The 27,659-nt window shown below is 43.0% G+C and overlaps 1 protein-coding gene across 1 annotated transcript in view; it reads left to right on the top strand.

Annotated features, from left to right (window-relative positions):
- SLC1A7 (solute carrier family 1 (glutamate transporter), member 7) overlaps positions 1-27,659 on the top strand; it is a 79,148-nt gene that overhangs the window by 38,037 nt on the left and 13,452 nt on the right. The window contains exons 4-7 of the mRNA XM_015423291.1: positions 1,253-1,295; positions 5,348-5,567; positions 22,945-23,044; positions 24,862-25,095. Coding sequence (XP_015278777.1) covers positions 1,253-1,295; positions 5,348-5,567; positions 22,945-23,044; positions 24,862-25,095 — 597 coding nt within the window. The remainder of the gene's footprint in view (positions 1-1,252; positions 1,296-5,347; positions 5,568-22,944; positions 23,045-24,861; positions 25,096-27,659) is intronic.

Below are 27,659 nucleotides of genomic sequence, written 5' to 3'. Positions count from 1 at the left end.
TAAAGAATGATAAAGAAATAAAATGCTGTAATCCTCCACAAATTTGGCTAACAGTAAATCTAGCTACTAACCATCTGATATTCTTTCTCTCGAGTAGTCCCAGTTACATTGTAATGCTGCTAATTACAGTTGCTTCAGCCAGTGAGATTCAGTGCATATTCCTTTTTGAAATTTGTCATGCCACCACATGCATAGATCTCCTTCAGTTCAGGTTAAAGAAAAACCTTCAATGGGAATCTGTTGCTCCATATCAATTATCCCTCACAAACTAAGCTACAATTTAATCAGAGCATTAATCCTTTGAATGTCTGTAGCAGCTTCAACAAACATGAACTTGTTAGGAGAAATCCTAGTGTGTAGGGATAGGGTTTGAACTGGTGACGGTGATTCAGGATCACTTTGAATTTCTGAGCAGCAAATGAAGGGGCTGGTCAGATGTGCACATGTCTTTCTGAACTATGGGTTGTGCCCTACTACACTGCTCAGCTAACAGTGTTCGTCTAAGCAGAGTTACATCCACTGAAGACAATGGTCTTAGAAAGATGTAACTCTGCTTAGGATGCACTGTATGAGTGATCAGCTAAAACACAGAACAAAATACATCCACTACCTTTTTGTTTTTATCTATATTCTATGAATGTCATTTTTAATTTGTGGTTACTGTGCACTTTGCAATAAAGGTATTTTGTTCTATGTGAGATTGGTCCTGTAGTAGAGAAAAGGTGGTAGGATCCAACCTGCAGTGTTTTTGGTGATAGTACTTTCATATCTGTAGTGTTTAAGCTGTGAATGTATTAACATATATCAGTGCACCACTTCATGTGGCCACTTAACTGACAACTTGCATGAACACAAGCAAAACTGTTTTACACAGTGTTTATATAAGATGTTGGGGCTTGGGTGAGCTTCTATTATCTGCAGTTCTATAATTGTAGGATAGCCATAGAGAACAACTCTGTGTATCAATATAGAGCAAACTACTTGAGGGAAACAAGGTGGTCTTTTTCTACTACTAAGTAGCACTTAGAAGTCTTTAATTAACAATGACATAGGGTTCCAGTTTGGGTGCAAATGCTGCTTACAGTTTCTACATTAGGAAAGAATGGGGGGAAATTGTGGACAACCAAACTTGCTTTACAAGGCAAAATCAACTGCCACTTAGATACCTAAAAGGGAATGTTCTTGATAAATACTGATTTTTAATTAATGCAAATTATATGTGATCTCATGGCAATATATTATCTGTTTTCAGGAACATGTTTCCTTCAAACCTTGTTGAGGCCACTTTTAAACAGGTGAGTGTTTGGATCGCAGTTAGTAGGGCACTAGAGGGCTTCTTCAAATAAGGAAGGACTAAATAAGTGAGAAAATGATTGGATAAAACCTATAGGGCTCACCAGGGCCTAATGCAAGCCTATTGGGTTTTTCTTTTTGGTTCAAGAAGGATTGAGTTGAGGAAGACAAATCTCTTCCCTAATTGGTGTGAATGCCCCCAATCCCATTTAGTAATAATAATTTTAGAGGCCATCAAACCAGATTTTGTCTGTTTATCAGTGCCCTACAAGAGGTGTGTATACATTTGGGTTTTTACTAGTTTTGCAATAAGTAGCTTGTGGCTATGCCATAACACAGATTTGCACAACTTGTGACTGCATTGAGCCTACCAGCTATAAATGCTGGTTCAGTGAGATCCTTCAGGTTTTGGTACCTGAGTGGCATTTCACAAACAGAGTCATTGTCAGGCAACATGGCTGCCAGGGTAGAGTATATGGCTGGTGGGCTGAATGTGGCTTTGTGAAGCACAAGTTACACACATACATCTACTCCCCCTACCCCCAACACACACTGTTACACAGTTTTGAAGGCTTTTGTTTGTCTGCTAAGTACAACAGTACATTTACTAAGCAGTGCCCTGACTGGCTTCTGAATAGGATTGCCAGGTCCCCCATGACCACTGGTGGGGGGTGGGGGTAGGGTTGCTAAATTCAGGTTGGAAAACTCCTGGAGATTTGGGGATGGAGCCTGGGGAAGACAGAGTCCTCAGTGGGGTACAGTACCATAGAGTCCACCCTCCAAAACATCGTTTCCTCCAGGGGAACTGATCTCTGTAGTCTGGAGATGAGCTGTAATTCCAGAGGATTCCCAGGTCCCACCTGGATGCTGGCATCCCTACTTCTGAAGCAGATGTATTAGCAAAGTGACCATAGTGCTGTCACTTTTTTATTTTAATTTTTTACAGTTCTGTATTTTATGTTACTATTCTCTTTGATGTAAGCATGCTCAACATAATGTTTAATCTCACAATTGGTCTGGTTATAGCTGAGTGATAGAATGACTACAAATCAAACACATTCAGCAACACTTGCTGCTGGATAGTTGGATGCACATTAACAAAAAACGTTAAAAGGTATCATCAATATCTTCCTCAAAGGCATAATAAGAACTGTGATTCACCTAGGACAAGTACCAGAAAAAGAAAGTCCCTAGTAAGCAGCAAACAACAACAAAAAAGAATCCTGTGGTACCAAAAGACCTAAAAAGACAGACAAATTTACAGTGTAGTCCTACGCAGAGTTACGGATTTCAGTGGATTTAGCCCAAAGTAACTCTGCATAGGATTGCACTGTTAATTGTAAAATAAACCTTTGTAGGCTTGAGCTCTGGTTATTAGAAGCATGTTATCATTTGCAAGAACCTAGCTCCTCCCATTCCATTTATAATTATAAAATGGTGTTTTCACCACAGACATTCTCAAGCTGCCGTCCATGTTATTAATGTAAGCTGGCAATGTGCAAACTAATTATTAAAACTATTATTTTCTGGCCAGGATTGGTTATGTAAGTGGAAAGTAATTTTAATTCATAAACAGTACATTACAGTTTAATTAGGTGCTCCTAATGCTGGTTTTAATCAGTGGCTTGAATTATTGGGATGAGATAAGGTACAGGGGTTAGTCATACTTCCCATTTTGCAAAGGTGTTTGTGCTCTTGAGCTGTGAAGACATTGCAGGTGGGATTACTTATGCAAAGCATTTATTTATCACCCACCAACAAAATGTCCTTGCCTAGTTAGTGGAGGCTGCATGTTACGTAAATGAATGCTATGCAAGAGGGAGGGAGCAAAGAAGGATGTTCAATTCAATTAAATTGAAAAGAGCATTTCAAAGTGGCCAAAACTAATTATCCAAACTGGAAATGGACCAACACACCTTATATATGCTGAGCACCATGTCCTGCATGTTAAGTAAACACACATTAAGTAAGCTTTTGGGGAATTCCTTTTGCCTGCTTGAAACCTGGTTGTAAAGCAGGTGGCCAGGGAAAACACTGCATATCATTAAAATAAGCTGTTCCTAATGATGGAGTTTAGGGTGAGGCATGTGAAATGTAACTCTGATGTTCCACACTTGCATGAAATAAGCTCTACTGAAATCAGTGGGATTTACTATTAAATAAACATGTTTCAGAAATGGGGATTTCAAAAGGTACTTGATATGTATTATAAAATAATGTGATGCTCCAGCCAGTCACAAAACTAAGATCCATTGTATGTTTACTCAGCAGTAAACCCCATTCAGTGTAATGAGACTGAATTGTGTCCTCCCAACCACCAGCAATATTGCAACTGATCTTTAAATTACTTATTTCCCTGTCCTGCAATCCCACCATTTGCACTTTGTAAAGTGATTTTCCTTAGCACCATTACAGTGTACTGCTCCTTCAAAATAACAAGGCAGAAACCAAATAAATCTTGCAGTTTTGAAACAAGGGGGCTTTTTGGAATTCTAAGCTTATTAACTTCAAAGCCAGCCTTTCTACTGGCTAAAATTCAACAAGAGGAAAAAGCTATCTGTGATCAGATGGTTTTCCAGTTCTGCTGGTGACACTGCAATAGTGACATGAGTAGAACTTTTAAAAATTGGAGTAAAATTTGGAGATGTCAGGCACAACCAATCTGCACACTTCTCCTTCCAGGCCTATTGATTTTGCCATTCCACATTAGAGGCTTGAGCTGCAATTCCATTCAAAAGAAAACAAAAATCATCACAAAAGAGTTCTGGAAAAAGACAGAACAACTGGGAAAACACTGACCCACAATGGATTGCCAGAATCATCACCTGAAATCCCTGTTAAAACTGAATTAATCAACAGAGGCCATTTTAGATTAAACAGCCAGTCTGGGTAGGAGGATTACAGCATATAAAACTTTTCTGACATTACATTATCCCTAAAGTGTAGGTAGATTGGTAAGCGTGCACAGGGATGTGCTTGATCATTAGGTTACCACTTTTCACTATGATTTGCCATTTGGAAAAAATCCCTAGATCTTTAGAATGCCTGACCTGGATAGTCCAGGCAAGCCTGATCGTGTCAGATCTCGAAAGCCAAGCAGGGTCAGCCTTGGAAGAGCAACCTCCAAGGAATACCAGGGTTGTGTTGCATAGGCAGGCAATGGCATACCACCTCTGAAACATCCCTTGTCTTAAAAACAAGTCTAGCTCTCCACCCAGTGGTGCACAATGCTTTAAGAGCTAGAACTTCTGGCTGCCAGAAAATGTTAGGATCTCCTGTAAGGGTGTGAAAAAATATCAGTATTTTTCACATTCGGCATATCGAACCTGAAAAATATCATTATTTCCCAATATTCCCGTATCCCAATATTGGTATAGAAATGGGATTCGGGAAATAATTGGAGAAACCCAAATTTATTTAGCTCCATTATACCCTATGGTGACCATTCCCATAGGCTATAATGGACAATCAATCCAGGGGTTTCTGAAGCTCTGGGGAGGCTGTTTTTTGAGGTAGAGGCACCAAATTTTCTGGATAGCTGCCGGTGCCTCTCCTCAAAACAACCCCCTAGTTTCAAAAAGATTGAACCAGGGGTCCAATTTTATAGGCCCCAGAAGATGGTGCCCCCCATCCTTCATTGTTAACGGGATGTGGTCCCTTTAAATGCCTGTTCGCTTGCCGAGTTGTGCTGCCACAGCACAGACCAGCTTAGAGAAGGGGTTTAAAGAGATCTCTTTAAATCCCTTCTCTAAGCCAGCCTGTGCTGCCACTGCTGTAGCAGTGGCCCGACTCGGCTTCTCCAAGCTAGATTGGTAGCTGAATCAGTTTCCCTAATCTGATTCAGATGAATAAATACACGAAAAATACTGATAAAGTTTTTTTCAGGTATTTATTCGGCTCAGTAAATACCAAATGCACACCTCTAATCTCCTGGCTATTTTACACACAGTGCCACATGATAATTATTATTCCTTAGAAAAGTTCCCTGCACTCCCATTGACAAAAGAACTGAGTGTCCTCTCCAATATAATGGAAATTATGTCTGCTGTTTCAGTACCGAACCAAAACCATCCCTATTGTCAAAGCCAACAAGGTAACATCTGAAAGCACCACTCGTCGAATCATAATTTATGGTGTTCAGGACGAAAATGGATCCAACATTCAAAATTTTGCCTTGGATATCACACCACCACCGGAAGTGATTTACAAATCAGAACCAGGTACCAGCGAAGGCATGAATGTGTTGGGAATTGTAATATTCTCTGCTACCATGGGTATGTATTTTTAATCCATAAATCAAATACATGTTAAATAAAGATGTTATTAGATGTAGCAAAGTATAGTCTTTCTGTTTAGCATTCTTGATGTAATTCCAGTACTCACTGATTTCTCTTGCGTCCAGTAATCTACTAGGATTCCCCCCTCTCCCATTTACTTCTTTGTGTAGCTGTGTAACTTACACAGCATAATTGAAATTTCTTGAGAACAGTATGTTGTTCTACATTGCCCTTGTTTTCCTCATCTAAATATTGTTATTTACACCTGTAAATGACCACCCATTTGAAAAAGCGGTTTGTGATTCAATCATAGTTTGTGGCTGGGCTCATGTACAGATAGCATCTCTGTATGTGAAATTTTGGGTTGCTAAGTAAGAATCACTGAGACAGTTAATCTGTCTCAGACAGGTGATAAATCATCTATAAGAATAAATGCTTCTAAAAGAAGGGTGTGTAGCACAGTGGCAGAGCATGTGCTTGGCATGCAGAAGGTCTCAGGTTCAATCCCAGACCTCCCCACTAAGAAGGATCAGGTAGTAGACAATGTGAAAAGTCCTTTACCTGAGACCCTGGAGAGCTACTGCCAGTCTGTGTAGACAATACTGACCCTGATGGACCAATGGTCTGATTCAGTATAGAGCAGCCCTATGTGGCCATGTGTATTGACTCTCTTCCTGTAAATGTGATTATGAAATTAATTAAGTAACAACACCAGGGACCAGGCTCTGGGCAGAGGCCCAAATCAGTGAATCAGGCAACTCATGTTATAAGTTCTCAGCATGCTCCCATGGCAGTTAGCTTGTTGGTGGCATTACTGTTGTGGCAAGGCAGCTTGAAGAAGAACTGGATACAGAATGTAGGACCACATTTTCTCCTGGGCAGTTTTCAAATTGGAAAATGTAAAGGTGTATCTACAGTATTATTCAGACAACCAAGTTCCAGAGTATTTGACTGCACTAGGTAACTTCAGAATTTAATGTTAAAATGAAAATGCATTTGGAGCTCTATCCTAGAAGGTGTTCTCTTGCACATGCACCATGTAAACAAATGGGTACTGCATAGTTGTGCTCTTCTGCAGGTTCCATCCATTTTGATGAAGCATGTACAGGGAGAACTTTCAATTGGAAATCAGTGGAAATGATTAGTCAAATGTGGGGCTTAATAACTTTTCCTGTATTATGCTCAGTTTTGTCAAATGTAGTTACATTTGGATTTTTAATTGAAATGCTGGCATGAGCTTCTGAACTGCTATTCATATTTTAATTTAGGCTGTGCAGTCAATGGGATTCAGTCCAGCAGTTCTCAGTGTGTCCTGCAGAGAGCAGTAGAATATTTAACTAGCTTAATACTCTTTTCTCATGGCTGTACCCCCCCCACCTCATTTGTCTCTTGCTCTGAATGATATGAATTTTATTTAAAGTCTTAGTTAGAAGAAATCACCTTAGCTTCTCATCACTGTCTTTCTTGGGTAGTGGAAAAGGCAGTAGGAGATTGCAGGAAAAGTTGAGTGGGAACAGGGAACATATGCCCACAGTCCACATTGGGAGACGTCCCCATGAGCACAAGCTATCAACACTGACATAGTTATCATTTAGGCAAATATGTTAGTTATGCTCAAGCCCATGTTCATATTTCAGAGATTTGTAGCCTCATCCTCACACTCTTAATTCAGACGAAGAATGCTGTGTTTCATAGACCAAATGACAGTGATCCTCAGAACAGGAGGGAGAGTGTTCCCCCTCCTTTTTAGCTTTCAGTGAGAAGGCTCCTGCTCTTTCATAATCAGCCCAACCTGGCCTCAGACACGGAACTGTCTTCACCTTTCTGCCAGGAGGAGGATTAGCATCATTCAAAAAATATAGTGTGGGTTTGTAATTTGATACATATGGCCAGATAAACAAGCACTGATGTTGTGAAACGGCTGGGTTTGGCAGCTTGTTCTCTTGAAACAGGAAGTAAGCAAGATCTGGAACCCATCTTGTATACACAGATGTGTGAGCGCTGAGATTCAGCTCATTATCAGCACAAACTTTTTATACAGTGTGTGCGTTCAGTTTTTTTGTTTTTGTTTTTCAAAAAACGCTGTCATTCCCATTAAATGCATCTTTTTTGTTGAAATGGTTCCCTGATGGTCTAGCCTGCACTTTTCTACTCCTTCACCTCAAACTAATGCAAAGGAACCAGTTTAGTTTTCCATTGCTACTAATCTCTTTCTTCCCAGTACCAAAGGTAGACCCTGACATTCAGAGAGTGTTTTCACACCTGGATAATTGGCTCTGAGCCTGTCGAGTACTAAGTCTGTGGACATGTGATCACTGTTAATCTAGAGTAGAAAGTATTTGTAGCATGAATGTGCATTCTGGGCAATGAAAGTTTTATAATTACATTATAAACTAATTTACGAAAAACCACTTGAAGCCTTATGGGAAAGCACCCAGAGCTTGCTACTTGCTGTTGTATGTATTATAATCTGCATTCAAGAGAGAGATGGGCCTATAGTTCCTAATTTCGCATCCGTCCGAGTTAGGGTTAGGTATTAAGGTAATCAAAGCATGGTTCCAAGAGTCTGGTATCTTTTCTGTTTTTCCAATGTTTTGGAACAATTCTTTTAATGGTGCACGTGCATCTAACTGGTCCTGGAATATTTGGTAAGATTCCACCGGTATGCCATCTGGGCCCGGTGTTTTTTTCCTTTTTTGCCTTTTAATTGCTTCTATAATCTCACACATTGTAATTGATTCATTCAAAATCTTTTTATGTTGGTTGTTAAATTTGATATCATTTCTATTTTCTAAATATTGTTTAATTCTACTTTCTTCCTGAGGTTCTTGATAATATAGTTCATTATAGTAACCTTCCACTATACTTTTGATTTCTTGTATGTTACATTTTTCTTCACCTTTCCCATCTTTTAATTTTGAGATGAAGCGTTTTTCTCTTTCTTTACGAAGTTTGTAGGCTAGCCATCTGTTTGGTTTGTTTATATTCTCAAAATAATATTGTTTAGTGAATTCAATTTTCTTCGCTATCTCATTGTTCAGAAGAATATTTACGGTAATTTGTGGTGAAGGAAATATAATTTAGCTCTGTGATCTGTACCACTTGAGGTATTTTTCATTTTAAATTCTTCTACTTTTATTTGTTCCACAAGAGTGTCATATTCCTTTTTAGCTTGTTTATATTTCCATGCGCTCTGATTAATAAACCAGCCTCTAATGAATGCTTTAAACGCATCCCAAACTGTTTCCATGTTCACCTCTGGTTGAATGTTTCTCTTAAAGAAATCTAGGATCTCTTCTTTAGTTTTTTTAACAAATTCCTGATCTCGAAGTAGGGTTGCCAAATCGAAAAAGCTTACCGGGGGGTGTGCATCCTGTAGCTCCAGGAGCCGGCTAGGGATGTGTGTCTGCGCGCGGGGAGCGTCACTGGAAGTGACATCACACGCTGGGGCGGGGCGACGCCATTTGAGGGGAAAACAAAGATTTTCCCCCTCAAATGGCGTCGCCCCGCCCCCAGCGTGCGACGTCACTTCCGGGTGACGCACACATGGGGGTGGGGTTTCCCCTGGGCCCCGATTCCGTGGGAGCGGGAATCGGGGCTCGAAACCGGGGGGAATTCCGCCCCCCGGGGGGATTTGGGAACCCTATCTCGAAGGATACCTAAATTCAAGGTCCATCTTCTTTTTTGTTCATCTTTTAAAATTAGACTAATGGGGTTGTGGCCTGCGAATGTATTTGGCAAAATCTCACATTCTATCACTTTATGTATCATGTTAGCTGATGTCCAAATCATGTCAATTCGCGACCATGAGTGATGTCGTGATGAGTAATATGTATAGTCCCTCTTTTTAAAGTTTCTAATTCTCCATATATTGATAAGATTATATTCTTCTATTATTTTGAAAAAGTTTTTAGATGTTAGTGCACCTGTTTTGTTATTTTTCCTTTTATTCATTCTATCTATTTTGGGGTCAAGTACCACATTATAATCCCCATGTGTGCACACATTATTGAATGGTTTTGTGGTGCTGGGTGTCTTTGAGTGACTGAATGAATAAAGATGGGGAATAGTAAAAGCACATTCTGCATAAACTGAGGTGTCCTCACTCATCATAGATGGTAACAAAGGACCATCATTCTGTCCTGGGCCATAGTTAAATTCCCAATGTATGTTCATGTGCAAATCAAAGACCAATCACACCTAACTGGATGTCTAATCCTCTCCTCAGAATGGAAAACAAAAACAAACAAAATAGGGATTATTATGATCTCACAGATTCCTTGTATAAGAGGGTATGAACCTTACTGGAACCAGAGCAGGTTAGGTCCTACCCAGAGAAAATGAAAACTAAACAAAAAAAACCTCTACCACTAACTAAAAAGGCAGGGAAAGTGAAAATTGTGCCCATTGACAGATCGTCTCAGAATGCGTATCTATGTGGGACAAGTGTGGGAAACCTCCTCCTACCTACCTCCAGGCTTGCAAGATGACTGGGTCTCATGAAACGTTTGGGCCTCACGTAGATCAATGGCCACTTGATTGGTGAGGTCTTGGCAGTGATTTGGGGATGGAAGCACACATGATTATGCTTTCAGATACAAGACATTGATGATCGCCTGACCAGAGGGGTGTTTGTGTGGCTTGTTGAGTCACAAGCAGGGCTGGTATTGAGTTTGGCATTGCTGGGAGCTGCCAGTGCCCCTTGGCCTTGAGAGGCCTGCCACTGTGCAACTGAAATGAGGGCAGCGTACTCTCTCTCTCTCTGGATGATGACTGTGGTCGCACTGGTGTCTCTACATGGAGCAGAACTGCCCACCCCTTCAAATGCATGCCACCAAAAATGGAGGTGGTAGCTTCTTCATCTGTCAGAGACTTAGAGGCCAGGCAGCACCAGCTCTTGCATTTCACTGCGCATTATTTGCTCATCTGCTGGAGAAAGTAAGGATGGCTCCTAGAAGGAGGAGCAGCTGTAGCTGCCAACCAGAGGGAGAGGGCAGTCAAATCAAGAGTAGCTGCTGTTCCACAGTCGTTAAGAAATGGCTAGGAGCAACAACTTGTATTCACATGCCAGCCCTCTACCTGTGTCACAGGCTGTACCTGAGAGGGATCAGTATCTTGTCCAGGGACCCCAATACCTGGAACCAGCATTGGTTACAAGCACTATATGCCTGATTTAGTGGAATGACCCAGCAAATATCCAAAATATTCACACAATTACATCTCCCACTAAACAGATTTTATCTTATATTAGATTGCAGTGGCATGAGTCTATATAGGAGCTGTGCACCAAGTATCAATAACAGGGGTACTTAGAACCCAATCCACAAGTCTGCTATCCCATGCAGGATGCTTTGCTGATGACACCTGGCTCCTTCCATCCAACAACTAAACAGAGCTACCACGCAACACTGTCATATTCATGCTGGGAATGCTGGGAGCCCTAAGTCCTTTTCTGGCCAGGAATTTTTGGAAGTGTTTTAGCCACTCATGACAACCCTTAAGGGTTTGCAGTGGGTGATTGTTTGGGGCCAGCTGCACCTGTGTGGCCTTCTCCACCCTGCCCCCATGATTTGTCCAGCACTGCCACAGCCAAGGCCAATGCAACCAGACCCCCCCACACACCTGAAGGAGGTCCTGGTAGCGGAGAAGAATTCAATGGGAAGGCCAGATAATGTGTTGGCTGCTCCAGCAGGAAATGAGACCTGACAGTCATCCCAGAAGCAACAGTATTGAGGATGTTGGAGGATGAGGTCATCCCCCCAGTGCTGTAGAAGGCTCCAAGGCACCAGAGGGAAGAAAGTCTCAAGGAGACTGGCACATGGGCTGCTGGCCCCCACAGCAACCAATAACAACTCAGCTGGGACAGCTTGGGACAGAAGCTGGCCGGACCATAGCCCAATAGACTGTTAGGAGGCAACTAGATGACAGCCCAGCAGAAAGGCCCACAGCGGCACAGCTGTGAGGGAAAGGAAGAGGGCAGGGCAGGTTGGAGGGGGCATTTAAAGGGGGCAGTGCCCCAGCACCTGGTGCAGGTGGTAGCCCACGCTGTGAGGGTAGAACCAGGAGGGTGGGGTTGAAGCAGATTGGTGAGGCAGGGTGAGGCATTTAAGGAGGCTGTAACACAAGATCAAGGAGGAAGAAAGACATGTTGGCCTCAGTCAAAATACCATACTCTTGGGGAAGAAAGGGGGTCGACTTGGGAGCTGGAACCATTGTACAACCACCCCCTTTTTGCAGTTTGGGCCCCCCCAAAGAATTGGGATGTGGTGGTGGAGAAAAAGGGGGCTGCCTCGGTGAGGGAGAACTCTCGCAGTGCTCCACAGTCATGAAGATTCTTTCTGCAGTGGATCAGTAAAGTCTTATCTTGAGTATCTTGTGGAAGCAGTGTTCGGGGTACTATTTGATGTGAGGCTGAAGCAGATATATTACCAATTTTTATAACCATTAACATTTTAAGACATATTATGTACTATAAGTATTCTGTTAGGTTAGATACAGACAGAAATTATCTGAACTAGAAACAGTGGAGGCTTTAATTTTCTGTACAGGTTGGGAAGCTAGCAGTACATGATTATTTTTATGATGTTCAACTGTTTCTCGTATTTGTCATTTTCTTGTATTATCAGTTGATGAGTTACTTTGTACAGAAATCAGACATCTGGGATTTCGTACAACATTTGTTAATGTCTGCTAAGGTTGCCAAGCAAGAACACCAAGTGCAGCCAGTGCAAATACTGTCTTTTGTCACCTAGATTTTCCACTAGAACCTGGACTGAAGCCTCCAAATTCATTTCACAGCTACCACCGAGTACAGACTTTGTGCCCAGTGAACAGTTATACACTAGAGTTTGTTTGCACAGATGTTATATTAACAGTGCAATCTGATTCCTAAACACAGTTATACCCAAAATCTACTGAAGTCAGGGTGTAGCTTTGTTTAGGATTACACTGCAAATTACTTGTGGAGAGTACAGTGCAAAACAAGTACACATGGAATTCACTGCCACAGGAAGTGGTGGCGGCTACAAGCATGGACGGCTTCAAAAGGGAATTAGATAGGCATATGGAGCAGAGGTCCATCAGTGGCTATTAGCCACAAGGTATAGATAGGGGCTCTGGGGCAAGTGATGCTCTGTCTTCTTGGTGCTTGGGGGGGCCAACAGTGGGAGGGCTTCTAATGTCCTGGCCCCACTGGTGGACCTCCTGATGGCACCTGGTATTTTTGGCCACTGTGTGACACAGGGTGTTGGACTGGATGGGCCTTTGGCCTGATCCAACATTGGTGTCTCTTGTGTTCTTAAGTTTACTTCCATTTAGATTAATAGAAGCTGACCTATACTGCTGCACAGAATTCTAATATCTGACACCAGGGGTCCCCAACCTTTTTGAACCCATGGGCTCCTTTGGAATTCTGACACAGAGTGCTGGGCGCAACCACAAAATGGCTGCCATATGAGGTAGAGCCAGCTGCAAAATGGCTGCCACAGGAGGTGAGCCACACACACATAGGAAGCTTAAGTGTTGGGGCGAAGAGAGGTAATTTGAAAAATACACTAGAAAGAGGAGTGAGAGAGAAAAACCAAGACTGTGATGGCCGTTGCCACTGAAACAAAGTTATTTTAATCTGCCCAGCTAATAGATCTCCAATCAGGAGCCTTGCTGGGCAAATACCCCACCCAGCCCCACCCATTTCTAAAAACACTGGGTGGTCATCAGGAAAGGTGTCAGTGGGTACCATAGAGCCCATGGGCACCATGTTGGGGACTCCTGCTTTACACATTTAATTTCGTGACTAGAAAAGTCATATACATTAACACCACTTCAGTTGTGCAAATCTGGAACTGTAGCATAAATTACTTAATGTTGCAGAACATGGAATTTTATTAACACATCAGTGTTGTTCAGCCTAGGTCGGAGGAGTGTGCAGGGAAAAAAGCTGGATTAATTTCTGACCCAGATTTAGGGAGGGCATGCTTTTCATTATCCCAAAATTTGGGGACTCCTGTTTACTATTTGGGGATTTTTTTTCCAGTTGGGAGGGCATGAAAATCCAGGACCATTGTAGCCATTTCTCCCCTTTCCCTTTGCATCCCAGAGGCAGCAGGAGCAGGGAGGGAGAGGAAGCTGGCTGCACCAAATGGTGTTTTTTGGCATCTCCCTTGCTTTAAATCTTAAAGGGCTTTATTTTCTATGGGAAGACCTGGCCTCTCTAATGTTCATAGGAAATACTGGCTCCATTAATGGCTCCATCATTTCCTGTGGCTGGTAGACCTAGCCTCTCAGCCTAGGTCTATACAATGAGCTGTTAGTCGTCTTCCCCTGTCTTTTAAATTTTTAAATAATCATTATTTTCTATGGGATAGAAAAATTGGGGCCCAGGTCTTCCCACAGAAAATAATGGCCCTTTAAAGTTTAAAGGAAGGGAGATGCCTCTAAACAGCTGTTTGGCGGACAAGCTTCCTCTCTCTCCCTCTTGGCTCCTGGTGCCAGAAACCTGAAACACTCCCAAAATTTTGAGAGATAAATTTTTGTTACTCTCGGTAATTGGGAGTGTTTTGGGTCATTTCAGATATCCATGAGCTGACCCCAAACAGCTAATTTCTAGTTTACGTTTTGACTTGGGTCTAACTGAGTACACATCCCTAGGGGGGTAGGTTCATTAGATGAATGCTACGAAGTTGCTATGCTGAGTGAAGTGGTTCCTGCCACAAATTCAGGTGCCAGATTCGGGACCAAGAAGGGTGAGATAAGCTAGAAGTTCAGTCTCAGTCTCATGCCAGACATATCAAAGAAAAAATAAATGTGTTATTACAAATGCTGTACTTCTCTCCTTTCCTCATTGCCTTTTAATGTTACTGCCCTGGCTCTTCCCCTTTTAGCCAGCAGGGATCCTCTCTAAACTTCTATCTTCTGTGTTCCCTGTAAGGATGTGTCTCTAAATCACAACAGGCTTTTATTCCAACCAAAAAGCAGGACATTCAGCGCAAGACTCCAACTACCAATTATGCTAGTATTTCTGCAGAAGGGACGTTACTACTAGCACATCATTCTGGAGTCAGTCTTTACTGATTACTTCCCTGTCCTATTACAGGCTCCTCAGCAAGTTTATAAGAGCATCTTTGGAGCTTGTGCCTTCCTCCCTGACCATTGGGACAGCTGTTGCTCCCTCTGATCTTCACTATGGGCCTTGTTTGGTGTCCTCCTTGCGCCTGCCAAGATACCAAAGGTGCTGAACACACGCACATGTTGTCCTTATGCATCAGCAAATCTTGTCATTTTTTTGGAAGTGAACATAATTAACCCTGGTCTGTCCACACTTGATATATCTGAGGGTGCACCATCTGTTCAGCTGTAATTAACTGTTCAGCTGTTCAGATGCCCAATAGCTCCTTTTCTGTTTGGGTGCATCTGTTTTCCACACGTGCAGATTCCATATACATATGTGCTGCTTAACATGAGTGATCATCATCATGGTGCTGCAGAATCACTGCACCAAGTCCACACTATGAGGCATCTGAAGAAATATTGAATGTCCCACCTGTGTTACAGAACTTTAATACAGAGGCTGTAAACAGTTCCTGTTTTAGGGCAATCATAAGAACATAATAGAAGCCATGTTGGATCAGGCTAATGGTCCATCCAGTCCAACACACTGTGTCACACAGTGGCCAAAACCCAGGTGCCACTAGGAAGTCCACCAGCAAGGCCAGAACTCCAGAAGCCCTCCCACTGTTGCTTCCCAAGCACCAAGAATACAGAGAATCACTGCCCCAGACATAGTGTTCCATCTATAACTTGTGGCTAATAGCCACTGATGGACAGAGGTCCATATGTTTATCCAAACTCCTCTTGAAGCTGTCTATACTTGTGTAGCCACTACCACTTCCTGTGGCAGTGAATTGCATGTGTTAGTCACTCTTTAGGTGAAGAAGTGCTTTCTTTTCTCTGTTCTAAGCTTATACTCATTAATTTCATTGAGTTCCCACAACTTCTTGTATTGTGAGAAAGGGAGAAAAGTACTTTCTCTACCTTCTCTATCCTGTGCATAATTTTGTAAACTTCTATCATGTCACCCCTCAACAGTCATTTCTCCAAGCTAAAGAGCCCTAAGCTCTTTAACCTTTCTTCATAGGAAAGGGGATGCCCTTAATGATTCTAGTTGCCTTTTTCTGCGCCTTTTCCAATGCCATAATATCTTTGTTGAGGTGTGATGACCAGAACTGTGCACAATATTACAAACGAGGCTGCACCATAGATTTATACAGGGGCATTATGATCCTGGCTGATTTGTTTTCAATTTCCTTCCTAATAATCCCCAGCATAGCATTTGCCTTTTTTTATTGCAGTTCCACACTGAGTAAACATTTTCAGTGAGTTATCTACCACAACTCCAAGATCTCTCTCCTCGTAAGTTACCACCAGTTCCAACCCCATCAATGTATAAAGATGGGAGTGACATTAGCTACCTTCCGATCCTCAGGAATGGAGGCAGATTTTAATGAAAGATTACATATTTTTGTCAGGAGATCCACAAGTTTACATTTGAGTTCTTTCAGAACTCTCAGATGTATGCCATCTGGGCCTGGTGATTTATCAGTTTTTAAATTGTCTGTCAGTCGTAGGACCTCCTCTCTCATCATCTCAATCTGACTCAGGTCTTTCAACACCCCTCCGAAAATCAGTGGTTCTGGAGTGGGCAAGCACTTCTCATCTTCCACAGTGAAGACAGAGGCAAAAAAATGCATTCAGCTTCTCAGCCATTTCCCTATCATCCTTCAGTAGTCTTTTTACTCCTTGGTCATCCAAGAGCCCCACTGCCTCCCTGGCTGGTTTCCTGCTTCTAATGTATCTGAAGAAAGTTTTATTGTTGGTTTTTACGTTTTTTGCTATATGTTCCTCATATTCCCTTTTTGCCTGCCTGACCACAGACTTGCATTTTATTTGCCATAGCCTGTGTTCCGTTTTATCAGCCTCACTGTGACTAGCTTTCCACTGCTTAAAGGAATCCTTTTTACCTTTTACAGCTTCCATTACTTTGTTTGTTAACCATACAGGCTTTTTCCTATACCTGTTTGTGCCTTTTCTAACCTGCGGAATATATATATATATATTTGCGCTTCTAGGATCGTAGTTTTAAATAGTTTCCAAGCTTCCCCAATGGTTTTGACCCCTTCTACTTTTCCTTTCAGTTTCCTCCCCATATGTCCCAGTACTCTGAGAGCGAGTTTGGTGTAGTGGTTAGGAGTGTGGACTCTAATCTGGGAGAACCGGGTTTGATCCCCCACTCCTCCACATGCAGCTGCTGGTGTGACCTTGGGTCAGTTACAGTTCTCTCAGAGCTGTTCTCTCACAAGCAGTTGTCTCAGAGCTCTCTCAGCCCTACCTACCTCACAGGGTGTCTGTTGTGGGGAGGGGAAGGGAAAGGAGATTGTAAACCGCTCTGAGACTCCTTCGGGTAATAAAGGGCGGGGTATACATCCAATATCCTCCTCTTAGAGTTCCACCTTCCATGTTGATAAGCTTCTTTAGTCTTGAAACTGATTGATAATGTAGCAACCATTGAATGCTGATTCCTTCATCTCTAATATCTTGTCAGAACTTAATTTCCCCCTGAGCATTTACCATATTGCCATGCATTAAAAAAACCACTTTTATATCTCGTGTTCTTATCATGATAAGCTTCTATTGGGGGCATGAGTGGAGACTTTAGAGGGCTCAGTAAATTCCAGCGTGTAAACCATATTCTCAAAAGTCCATCACTAATTATATGACTCCTTTCTTGTGTTATGATGGTTTTACTTGATTAATTGTGCAAGCCTTCATCTAGGTCTGCTGATTCAAGTTTTACTATTCTTTGTCTTGGGTTTTTATCCAATCCACAATCCAGACCAGGCCTGCTGCTTGGTAATATAATTTTACATTTAGAACTAACTCTCCTTTGTTTTTCTCATCTTGTAATATTTTAAAACTTATTCTTGGATTCTTGCCATTCCAAATAAATGTATTTGTCTTTGCCACTCTATCAGTATTCTTTTTTCTATATGTATAGGTAGCATTTGAAATAAAAAAAAATAGTTTTGGCAGTACATTCATTTTGATTGCAGAAATTCTTCCCAGCCACAAGGTTTTTAATTTTTTCCATCTGGATAAATCTGCTTGCATCAATTTCCAGGTCTTTTGATAATTATTTTGAAAACATGTACCATGACTGCTGACTCCGCCCCAGCACTATCTATCAACCTATCTAGACAGCAACCTTCACATCAGGCAAGCAAGTCACCATGTGGTCAAAACGCCCATCACAGACCCCAATCTCTATATTCCTAATGATCAAACCACCCACTATCAGAAGCCCACTTCCCCCCAGCCCCCCCAGGGGTATCCTCGGTATGAGAGGATATCGGTCTGTCACCCAAGGAGGGGGTCCCTTCCGAGGGATCACATCCCCCTCCTCAGACTGACACCCTCTGACCTCAAGACTCTCGCTCTCCACAACAGCAGAAGAGTTGTCAGCTCAAGAGTGGGACTGCTTTCATAAGTCCCTGAGGGTCCCTTCCCCAAACCTCTCTCTCTGCCTCAGTTTCTCCAAGTTGGCAACCCTACCCTCAAGGGAACAAATCCACTACCTGAGAGCCATGAACTCCAAGCACAACCCACAATGTCCACCCGGTGGGTAGATAACCGTACATGTGGCACTCTCTGCAAAACACTGCTCCCCTGCTGGTTTCCTACCTTCATAATTGGTTAGTGGTTTAAAGGCATTTAGAGTGATGCAGGGTCCCTAGGCCTGATCCCCAGGCCAAAAACCCTTGACTCTCACCCTTTAGCTTACACCAAAGGCTCACACCTGTGCCTAGGAGGAACTTTAAAATTCAGAGGCCCACATCCCCTGCCTCCCAGCAGCAACAGCAAATGGTGGGGCTTACAGTCAGTCCGAAGCAAACAGACCTTGCTTAGTGAGCAACAGACCCAGACAAAAACACAGCTCTCCAGTAGGCTACAAGCACCCACTCACCCTCAAGAGCCAGGTTGGTGTAGTGGTTAAGTGCACGGACTCTAATCTGGGAGGACCGGGTTTGATTCCCCACTCCTCCACTTGCACCTGGCTGGATGACCTTGGGCAAGCCATAATTCTGGCACGACTGTTCTTGAAAAAGAGCAGTTTCTGTCCGAGCTCTCTCAGCCCCACCTACCTCACAGGGTGTCTGTTGTGGGGAGGGGAAGGGAAAGGAGTTTGTAAGCCGCTCTGAGGCACCTTTGGGTAGTGAAGGGTGGGATATAAATCCATCTTCAAACTCTGTCCTCTCAAATAGCGACCTCAGTTAATGATCCCCAGTAATTTAGCAGTTTAGGAAAAGCAAAAAACATCTTCCCAGCAGCTCTCTCCTTGGTTCTGTCTCCCAGCCCAGCTGGCTCAGTTCTCCTGAAACAGAATGAAGCATAAATTAAGGACTTAAATGTCCTTCTTGATTGAGTAAAAAAGGAAAAAGTTGAACTTGGCATTGGTTAATGTAATAGCAACTTCCTTGGGCTAGAAAGACACCTCTGGGGTATGGTAGGATATTCCAATGTTGAAAAGTCTTTTTATTATTGAGAATGAAGTGAAGGCTTATTGAGCAGTCTTATCATTACTGAAAACCCTGAGCTGGGGGAGATCACATTTAATCAATTTGTAATGGCCGCACACCCTTCCTCTCCTTCCCCAAGAACTCTCAATGTCATGGCTGTACCCAGATGCCTTTATGAGACTCCCTAAATTTCAGATCCCCTTGGCACTTAGGTTGTAAAAGGGGGTGCCTATTAAAACAACTAAGTCCAAAATAAGACAAGGACCCCACTAACCAAGGGAGTCTCAGTTCGAAGAGCGGGTGATGCAGGATCCCCAGGCCTGATCCCCAGGGCAACAGCCCTTGACTCTCGCCCTTCAGCTTACACCAAAGGCTCACACCTGTGCCCAGGAGGAACTTTAAAATTCAGAGGCCCACATCCCCTGCTGCCTCCCAGCAGCAACAGCAAATGGTGGGGCTTACAGTCAGCCCCAAGCAAACGGAACCGTTTAAAAGACAACTTTATTTTATTTGTTTTTTTTTAGAATATTTCTTTGTCGCCTTTTCAGACTCTTGCTCCTTTGTTCCTTGTCCTTTCAGTGGTGGACTTTGGTCCTCCTCAAACACTGCCTGAATTCACTATGTCCAACTAAAACGCTTTGTCCTGCATCTACACACGTCTATGTTCAACGCTTGTGATTTGCACTATTTTGCAAAATGCTTGTACTTCTGTTGTAACAGTTTTCCAAAAGTAGCACACTGTTTAGAGTCCTGCTGCATGCCACATTTTCAGTGCCCCTTATCACATCTCTGCCTGCCTTCCCAGGTGCTTCCTTAAATGGCTGGTGCACTTTCTGGTTCGCATCTGCTCTCCTTAAATGTGCTTGCTTACTGTGTGTTCAGATGGTCTCAGTTCTTTTGCTTGTGCCCTCACCACCTCCATAGCTCCACCGCTCTACAGATCTTAAGATTTTTTTCCAGGCTGAAATACTCTTAGTACAACAGCATATTCTCCTTTTTCCTACATAAAATCTTGGCTCTTCATCGGAGAGTCGGTTAAGGTCCCAAAGGCACAGGTCTTGCTTAGCGTCTTTAGTTCTGTAGCATACTCTCTATACCAGGGGTGTCGAACATAAGGCCCAGAGGCCAGAACTGGCCCGTCCAGGGATCTTATCCGGCCCACAATAAATTGGTGAAAAGTAAGGAACAGGAGGCTGCTGGGGGGTGGGCGAGTAGGCAGAGCCACTCCGATTGTGACTTCAGCACAGCAGTTAGACAGAACCCCTTCACTTCCGTGGCAGCTAGGGTTGTCAGGTCCCTTCCTCACTCTAGCAGGGGGATTTGGGGGGCATTCCAGGGGTGGGGGGGGATGCCCCCAAGCTCTGCCCCCAAAAGCAGGGAAACCCCCACCGAGGCCTTGGGGCTGGCAACACTAATAGCAGTCTCACTGGTAAATTGGGAGCCACTGCAGCCACATTCATGCTGGCTCTTGGTTCCAAGGTGAGGTTGCACGCCTCTCCATTCAGCCTGCACTCCGAGGATGCTGTCCTGGATGGCCACAGGGATCCGTGCATGTGGAGGATACAGATGATCCTCTGCTGGGGCCTGCTGGTGGCCAGTGCCACCATCATATTCACACACCCCGATGTAGCAGCTGTGCTTTGTTCCATTGAGGGGCATTCTTCAGCAGTTTCTTCCACACATCGGGGGCCTAGACGTGCCACTGAGCACATGACTCAGTAGGCGAGCCTTCCTCCCCCATGGACCACCCAGTGACCTTCAGCTATTGGCAGCTGCTGCCTCATGGGGAGCGGTGCTGGCTATCTCTGATTATATTGGTTGCTGGGTGGCCTGGGGCCACTGCCACATGCATGGCCTTGTGCATGGAGTGCCCGCTCCCCCATCAGATGATCCAGCAGCCTTCATCTTGGGATGGCTGCTGCTATATTGGGGTGGCATGTTTTGCCAATAATCTCTGGCTTGAACTCCCAGCATCATCCCACCATGGATCTCCTGGTGGCCTTGGTTAGAGGCAGCTGCTGCTGCTTGGGCGTCTCCAGTTTATCGGGCTTTGCTTGGCCTGGGTCCCACCATGTATGTGGCCTCAGACCTGGGCTGCACTGACAATGAGAGCACATCAGTTAGAGCCCGCAGAGTGTGTTCAACCTTCTCAGGAGGCATTCCGCCTCCAACAACACTGCCAAACTACTTATCTGAGATAATTCCTCCAAGATATAGATGGGCATTCATGCTGGCGTGCCTGATTGCCCTACCTTCAGCTGTGATGTCAGGAAGATTTAATGGGATTTCATACTCAGATTGACTCTGTCATTGTGGCAGCAGTAAAACTGACTCTGTGGATCATATTTTGCTTGACTGTCCCAAATTTTCAACTGATCTCCCCTTTATTTAATCAGGACTTCCTCCCTCCAGAAGCAAAATCATCCTGGTTACTTAGAGACTAAGACAAACAAACTACCCTGCATGTGGCAAAATTTCTAGCAGCTGTTATCGAATCACATGACAACCTTTGCAGTGGCAACCTTTAAATTCTTCCATGTTATCCTGTGGAAAAGGGTTTATTGTGGGACAAGGGTTTGCTGTTTATGATTCCGGTTGCAAAAACAGTAAAGACAATAAACAAGCATCCCACTTCTGCAGGTGTGTGTGTGTGGGGGGGGGGGGGTTAGTTCAACTTGTCTTCCCAGTCCTCTTCCATGGTGGTTCGGGGGGAGTTCGCAACACCCAGCTGCTTTGTGTTTTTACCCTGGGGCCCAGACTCACAGCCTTGGTGGCTGGAGTGGGCTGGGGAAGGGGTTTGCCCTTCTCCAGGCAGCCCAGGTGTGTCTGCCCAATGCTACACCACTGGGTCTCCAGTCTACTCATGTGGGTTTTCCTCTGCCCCCTGCCCCCAGCCAATGGGGCATTGCAGTGAGGACACACCAACTTGGAGCTTTCCCATTTCCCATTTTATCAGGTGCTATTTTATCAGGTTTCTCTTCAGCCCAGATAACAGCTAGGTGAAATTCAAATATCTGCCTTAGTTTCCTCCAGTTTTCAGTAAAATTGCGAGCTATCTACAGGCAGGATGAGTGGATGAGGAATGCAAAAGTTCCATAATTACCTTTTTTCCTTCTAATGTGCAACCAGCCCTCAAGTCCTTGGACAGGGCACTTTTTGCCCACACTAGTCTGTTTAGCATCCTGCTTCTAATGCCGAGGAACATACCAAAAGAAAAGAAAATGTGACATTTTACTGCCTAGTAGATGTGCATCTCCCTACTTCCCTAGATGTTGTTTAATATTATTGTCCCAGCTCCTCCCCCTCATGTGAACATAAGAAGAGTCCTGCTGGATCAGACCAGTGGTCCATCTACTCCAGCATCCTGTCACACACAGTGGCCAGCCAGTTCCTTTCAAGGTCCAACAACGGGTTCCTCAAGCCAGTTGGGCTCATCTGTAAACTCTCATCTTAAATGTTACTTATAAGAGTGTGTCTTTACATTTAAAAAGGGGGAGGTGATCAATTTAGGTGGTATAAAACGATTATGCACATATTTTTAAGAGAATAGGTTGTCATGACAGGTTAGTTCAGTTTGCAAGAATTTGGAGTATGCTTAACTATCAACCAGATTGTAAACTTTGTCACCTGTTGTAAATTCACACAATTGTGAAATGAGCCACAAGAATTGGAGTGATACAGAGCCAGATTTGTGATGTGTGGAAAGTAGTGTGTGTTATTGAATTATCTGTGTTAAGAGATGTAGTGTATTGTGGAAATGCATCCGAAGGAAAGTAAAATGGAACAAAGATATTATTTGTTTGCAGGAATAATGCTGGGTAGAATGGGTAGCAGTGGCGTTCCCTTGGTGAGCTTTTGCCAGTGCTTAAACGAATCTGTCATGAAGATAGTGGCAGTTGCAGTGTGGTAAGTAAATGGTATGTTGGGAGAAGTGAAACTTGAAACCAAAAGTAAGTTTCAGTGGCATGATAGTCAACAGTGAAATTACTATACGATCTTAAAGTAGGATAGCCAAACAGTGTTCATCATAAGGTGAGCAGGTGTGCGTATTCTCTTTGAAAAAAGATGTTCTTAAGCATCAGCTTGCTGAAGGAACTCAAGTAGTTCTGTGGGCCATTGATACATTTCTTGTTAGATCATAGTTTTCAGCTGTCAGTCTTCATGAAAGCCTTGTGACTGACTCCTCTGCCGTGGAAGCCTGTCATGTTCAGAGTATTGCTGGAAGCTAGAGCCTTCACCTGCATGAACTGAGTGACAAACTACATTCCATTTTTCCTCTGTCAAACATGTTTCGTTTTCTTCTTTGTTAGTTTTCTTCCCTTTTCAGCTGCAGCCACTTGGGACTGCTTTATTCTAGAGTATGGGTTTGGAGAGAGAAGCCTCTTTCACCCTTGCCTCCCCAGCCATTTCCTTGATGAAAAAGCTATTTCCGAGTTGCTTGTGTCGTGTCCCGACTGGGGGAAGAATACAAGATTCAATAAGCTTTCTGCAGCAGAGTTCAAAGTAGGCATGGGGGTATTTTTCAACAGGAGGGAAAGGATAAAAGAATCCAGTGGATGCATTTGGGAAAGGGAAAAAAGCCTTTTTAAATTAACACGTGAAAAAACAAAATGTGTAGTTTGTCCCTGAGACTCAAACCTATAATATGAATATTCCCATCCTTCAACCTTATAATGTGGCTGCATGTAGAAAGATGGTAATGGGAGACCAGCTGCCTTGTAAAGCAGCTTTTCTGCCATTATTGTTCATTTTACTGTGCAATACTAAGTTCTGAGAGACCACAAGATTCTCCAGAATCAAGACTGCCTCTCTCTTTATGACCCCCCTCGGGAGCTGCAGTCATCATCTCATGGCCTACCAGTGGTGCCGGGCCCTCAAGTCACCTGTTTGGTGGCCACCAGGGCAAGGGCTTTTTCGGTTGTAGCCCCATCCTGGGGGGATGCATTCTCAGATGAGACCCAGGCCCTGTGGGACTTCTCTAGGTTCTGCAAGGCCTGTAAGGCTGAGCTTTTCTGTCAGGCCTTTCCCTGTTAAGTATATTTTTGGGGTTTAATGCTGGATCCACTGCTAGCAGTTGTAAATTGTTTCCTTTTTATACTCTGTATTTTAAACTGTTTTAACTATATTTATTTACCTCTGTTTTTATACTGTTGTGAACCACTCTGAGCCCCAATTTGTGAGGGAGGGGCAGTATAGAAATTTTAATAATTAATTAATTAATAACTTTAAAAAACATTATTTGATGGGTGAAACAACAATCAACATGCAAGACCCACGATTTGGTTTCTGAAATGCAGCCATGAGAGCTGCAAATGTGATTGTAGCAGTTATGCTGGAGAAGAATAGGCCTATGTCTTCCCTTGCAGGCTGCTTTTTGTGATTGAAACCATACTCTATCCCACGTTGCTTCCCAGTACATAGGGGGGAAACACAGGTTCCCCATATTTGTTTCTCCACTGGTAAGGAAAAAAAGTTCTTTATTTTTATCACAAAAAATGGCCCAAGAGGAAAGAGTTAAGCACCACCTCTCTTGTCTCCACCTGCTTGAATCAGATTTTCAGTGCACCCAAACTTCTGGAACTGGCCACTATTATAATGCAGGTGTCCTGTTTCATTGACATAATAAAGCAGTCCTGACATTCTTTAAATTTACAATTGTTAACTTTTTTCAGTTTTTATGTTCTCTTTTACGTGCAATTCCCCCCCCCCACCCCCTCTTTTAGGTATTTTCCATTTGGAATAGTGTTTCTTATTGCTGGTAAGATCTTGGAAATGGATGATCCTTCAGCCATTGGGAAGAAGTTAGGCTTTTATGCCATTACAGTGGTTTGTGGCCTGGTAGTACATGGACTTTTCATTCTGCCAATGATGTACTTCTTCATCACCAAGAAGAACCCAATTGTCTTCATCAGAGGGATTCTTCAAGCCTTGCTTATTGCTTTGGCCACATCATCCAGGTATCGTGCAAATGATGTAACAAATAAAACACTTGAGCAATAGGTCGTAAATATTCCACAATATTCAACAGAGAATTTTATCTTGTAGTCTTCTTTTCCCCCCTAGGTTCTTGTCTAAAATGTCTCTCCCTTAGGCCCCTAATGCTACATGGTCCCCCGAGTTGCTGGATTCTGAAATATAGCATAGTGACATGCACTACAATAACAATAGAACATAACTAGAACCAATTGGTAAGCAGATGGGGCTCTGTAAAATCAATGCAAGGAAGTGGAACAACATGCAGAAATGCTACTAATGATGCTACTATATTCCCCACATTGAGCAATACTTGAGGGGGATGCTAACCTTTCATCTGTTGCTAGATGGACCCATGGTGATTTAGTTTGCTAAGCACTTTGGGGATAAAGGCACTTGACATCTGCTCTGACTCGAATTCTGTGTTAAATGAGGGTCCTCTCCCAGAAGCTTCTTTGATCTCAAGAGTTTGTTGATGTCACCTAAGGATTGTAGTCTGAGCACATTTTTGCCCGCCACAAGTGCTTTTGACCCTTGTTCATCAGAGCTGATACAGGAAACCATCACCTTTCAGGAAGATGTGGTTCCTACACCTTTAAAGGTGGCTAGACCTAATTTACTAGTCCTCATGCCAGATATGTATCCATGTTAGTCTGTTGCGACAAAACTAAACAAGGGGTCTTGTGGTACCTTAAATACTAACAAAATTTATTCCTATATAGTGAGGATCCACTCACTGCATCTTAAGAAATGGACATGCTCCAGGAACACTTATGTTTAGTTAGTTTTCAAGGTGCCACAAGACTCCTGTTTATTAATTGTGCCTCTAGAGAGATTTTGGGACAGAAACTACCTTGTTCCCCTTGTGAGGAAGCTTCTTTGGAAGAAAGAACTGGGAGACTTGATCCTGCTAGATCTTCTCCTGGACCTCTCAATGTTCCTGGGACCATCTTTCTTGGGACCACTTGGGATGGTGTAGTGGGTAGTTCTCTGCAACGGTTCCTGCTCCTACATATTTGGAGATAGCAGAAGGTGATCTACAAGATTTGTGCCCCATCCTATGGAATAATTCCATCCTGTGCAATAGGACTACACAAATGTTCCTGTTGGTATAATAGAAATGGAGGTTTGGAAAGGTCCTGATGTTTAGCTAGTCTAATGTTATGTATGTTCCTGCAAATACTAACTTGCATTCACATAACAGGAAAGCTCCTCTATAACCAAACTCTATAATCCAGATTACATATAGCATAAAAGGGTAAGTGTCTCATTCCAGCTATGCTTTTGTGATTCAAAAAACACTAAAGTAATTCAAATGGCTTGAGCAAGAATGCTAAGTCACATGCCACACTATAGCATGTTATTTCACAGGATGACTCCCTGGGTGATTTCCCACAAGCGCTGCTCCGCGCTCACTCTTCTCTTTGGCCCGATGGTACGTGTCAATTTCACACAAGCTGCTGTGCGACCGCATTTTGGCCCGCAGCTTCGTGTGATTTCCCCCGCGTCTACTCAATCCTGTTTTTTTTTTATAAACTCTCCTCAAAAGGAGAAAATTTTATTGCTTTTAAATTTTCAGAAAAACGGGAGGGTATATAGAGGGATTAAGAATAGTGGTGAGTGATGAGTAATTACTAATGAGTAAATTAGTATATTAATCTTTTGTTAGTATTAATACATTCCATAGCTTCATCCGTGGATGGACGATCTTCTTTCTTCCTTACCTGTCAAAAATAAAAAGGGTAATTATATTAGTAATGTCATTTTGGGTTATTATTAGTACTGTCCTTTAAAGCACTTTTCAGAGTTCATCAGGTGTTGGGGCGTCTGCCTTTTTCATCTCTCAGGTTGTAGGAAGCACCTTGTACCGCTCCTTTTTCCTCCAGTTCTCCGTCTCCTCCCTCCGGGCTGCTGTCATCGTCGCTGCTAAAAACTTTCCACTTAGCAAGTTCTGCTTCTTCCTCTGCGCTGGTGTGTCTCTTCAAAAAATCTTGTGCCTTGAAAATGGAGTCTATCTTCTCTCTTTTGTCTTTAAATTTAAAGACCAGTCCTTCTGGAATCAACCACCTGTAATTAATTTGATGATTTTGCAAGAATGTGGTTAGTTCTTTATATGCCTTCCGCTTCTGACGGATTTCCAATGGTACATCCTTTAAAATCCTTATAGTCTGTTCTCCAATCTTCAACGGTGTTGCTGATGTCACTTTTAGAATTTGATCTCTGACACGTTTGGTAAACTTGACAACCACTTCAGCTGGCAGATTATTTTTCTTTGTAAAGTTAGAATAGGATCTGTAGACCAGATCCGTTTCTTCGTTTAATTTATCTGCTTCACTGCCCATCAGTGGTTCCAGCGCTTCTGTTAATATGCTTCTGAGATCTTCCTTTTCAACCTCCTGGATTCCTCGAAACCGGAGAGTCAAATTTGATTTTTCCATTTGTAACATTGTTGTCTTGCATTTCTTGTTTCTTTTCCATTTTACTGACCTCCTTGATTTTTTGTGTATCTTCTGTTGATACCAGACATTTCTTTGCAATCTCCTCCATT

Source organism: Gekko japonicus, unplaced genomic scaffold (genome assembly GCF_001447785.1).
Source record: "Gekko japonicus isolate JY-2015 unplaced genomic scaffold, Gekko_japonicus_V1.1 scaffold1079, whole genome shotgun sequence".
NCBI lineage: Eukaryota > Metazoa > Chordata > Lepidosauria > Squamata > Gekkonidae > Gekko > Gekko japonicus.
The sequence above is the reverse complement of the archived record's forward strand: the minus strand, read 5'-3'. Positions and strand labels throughout refer to the sequence as shown.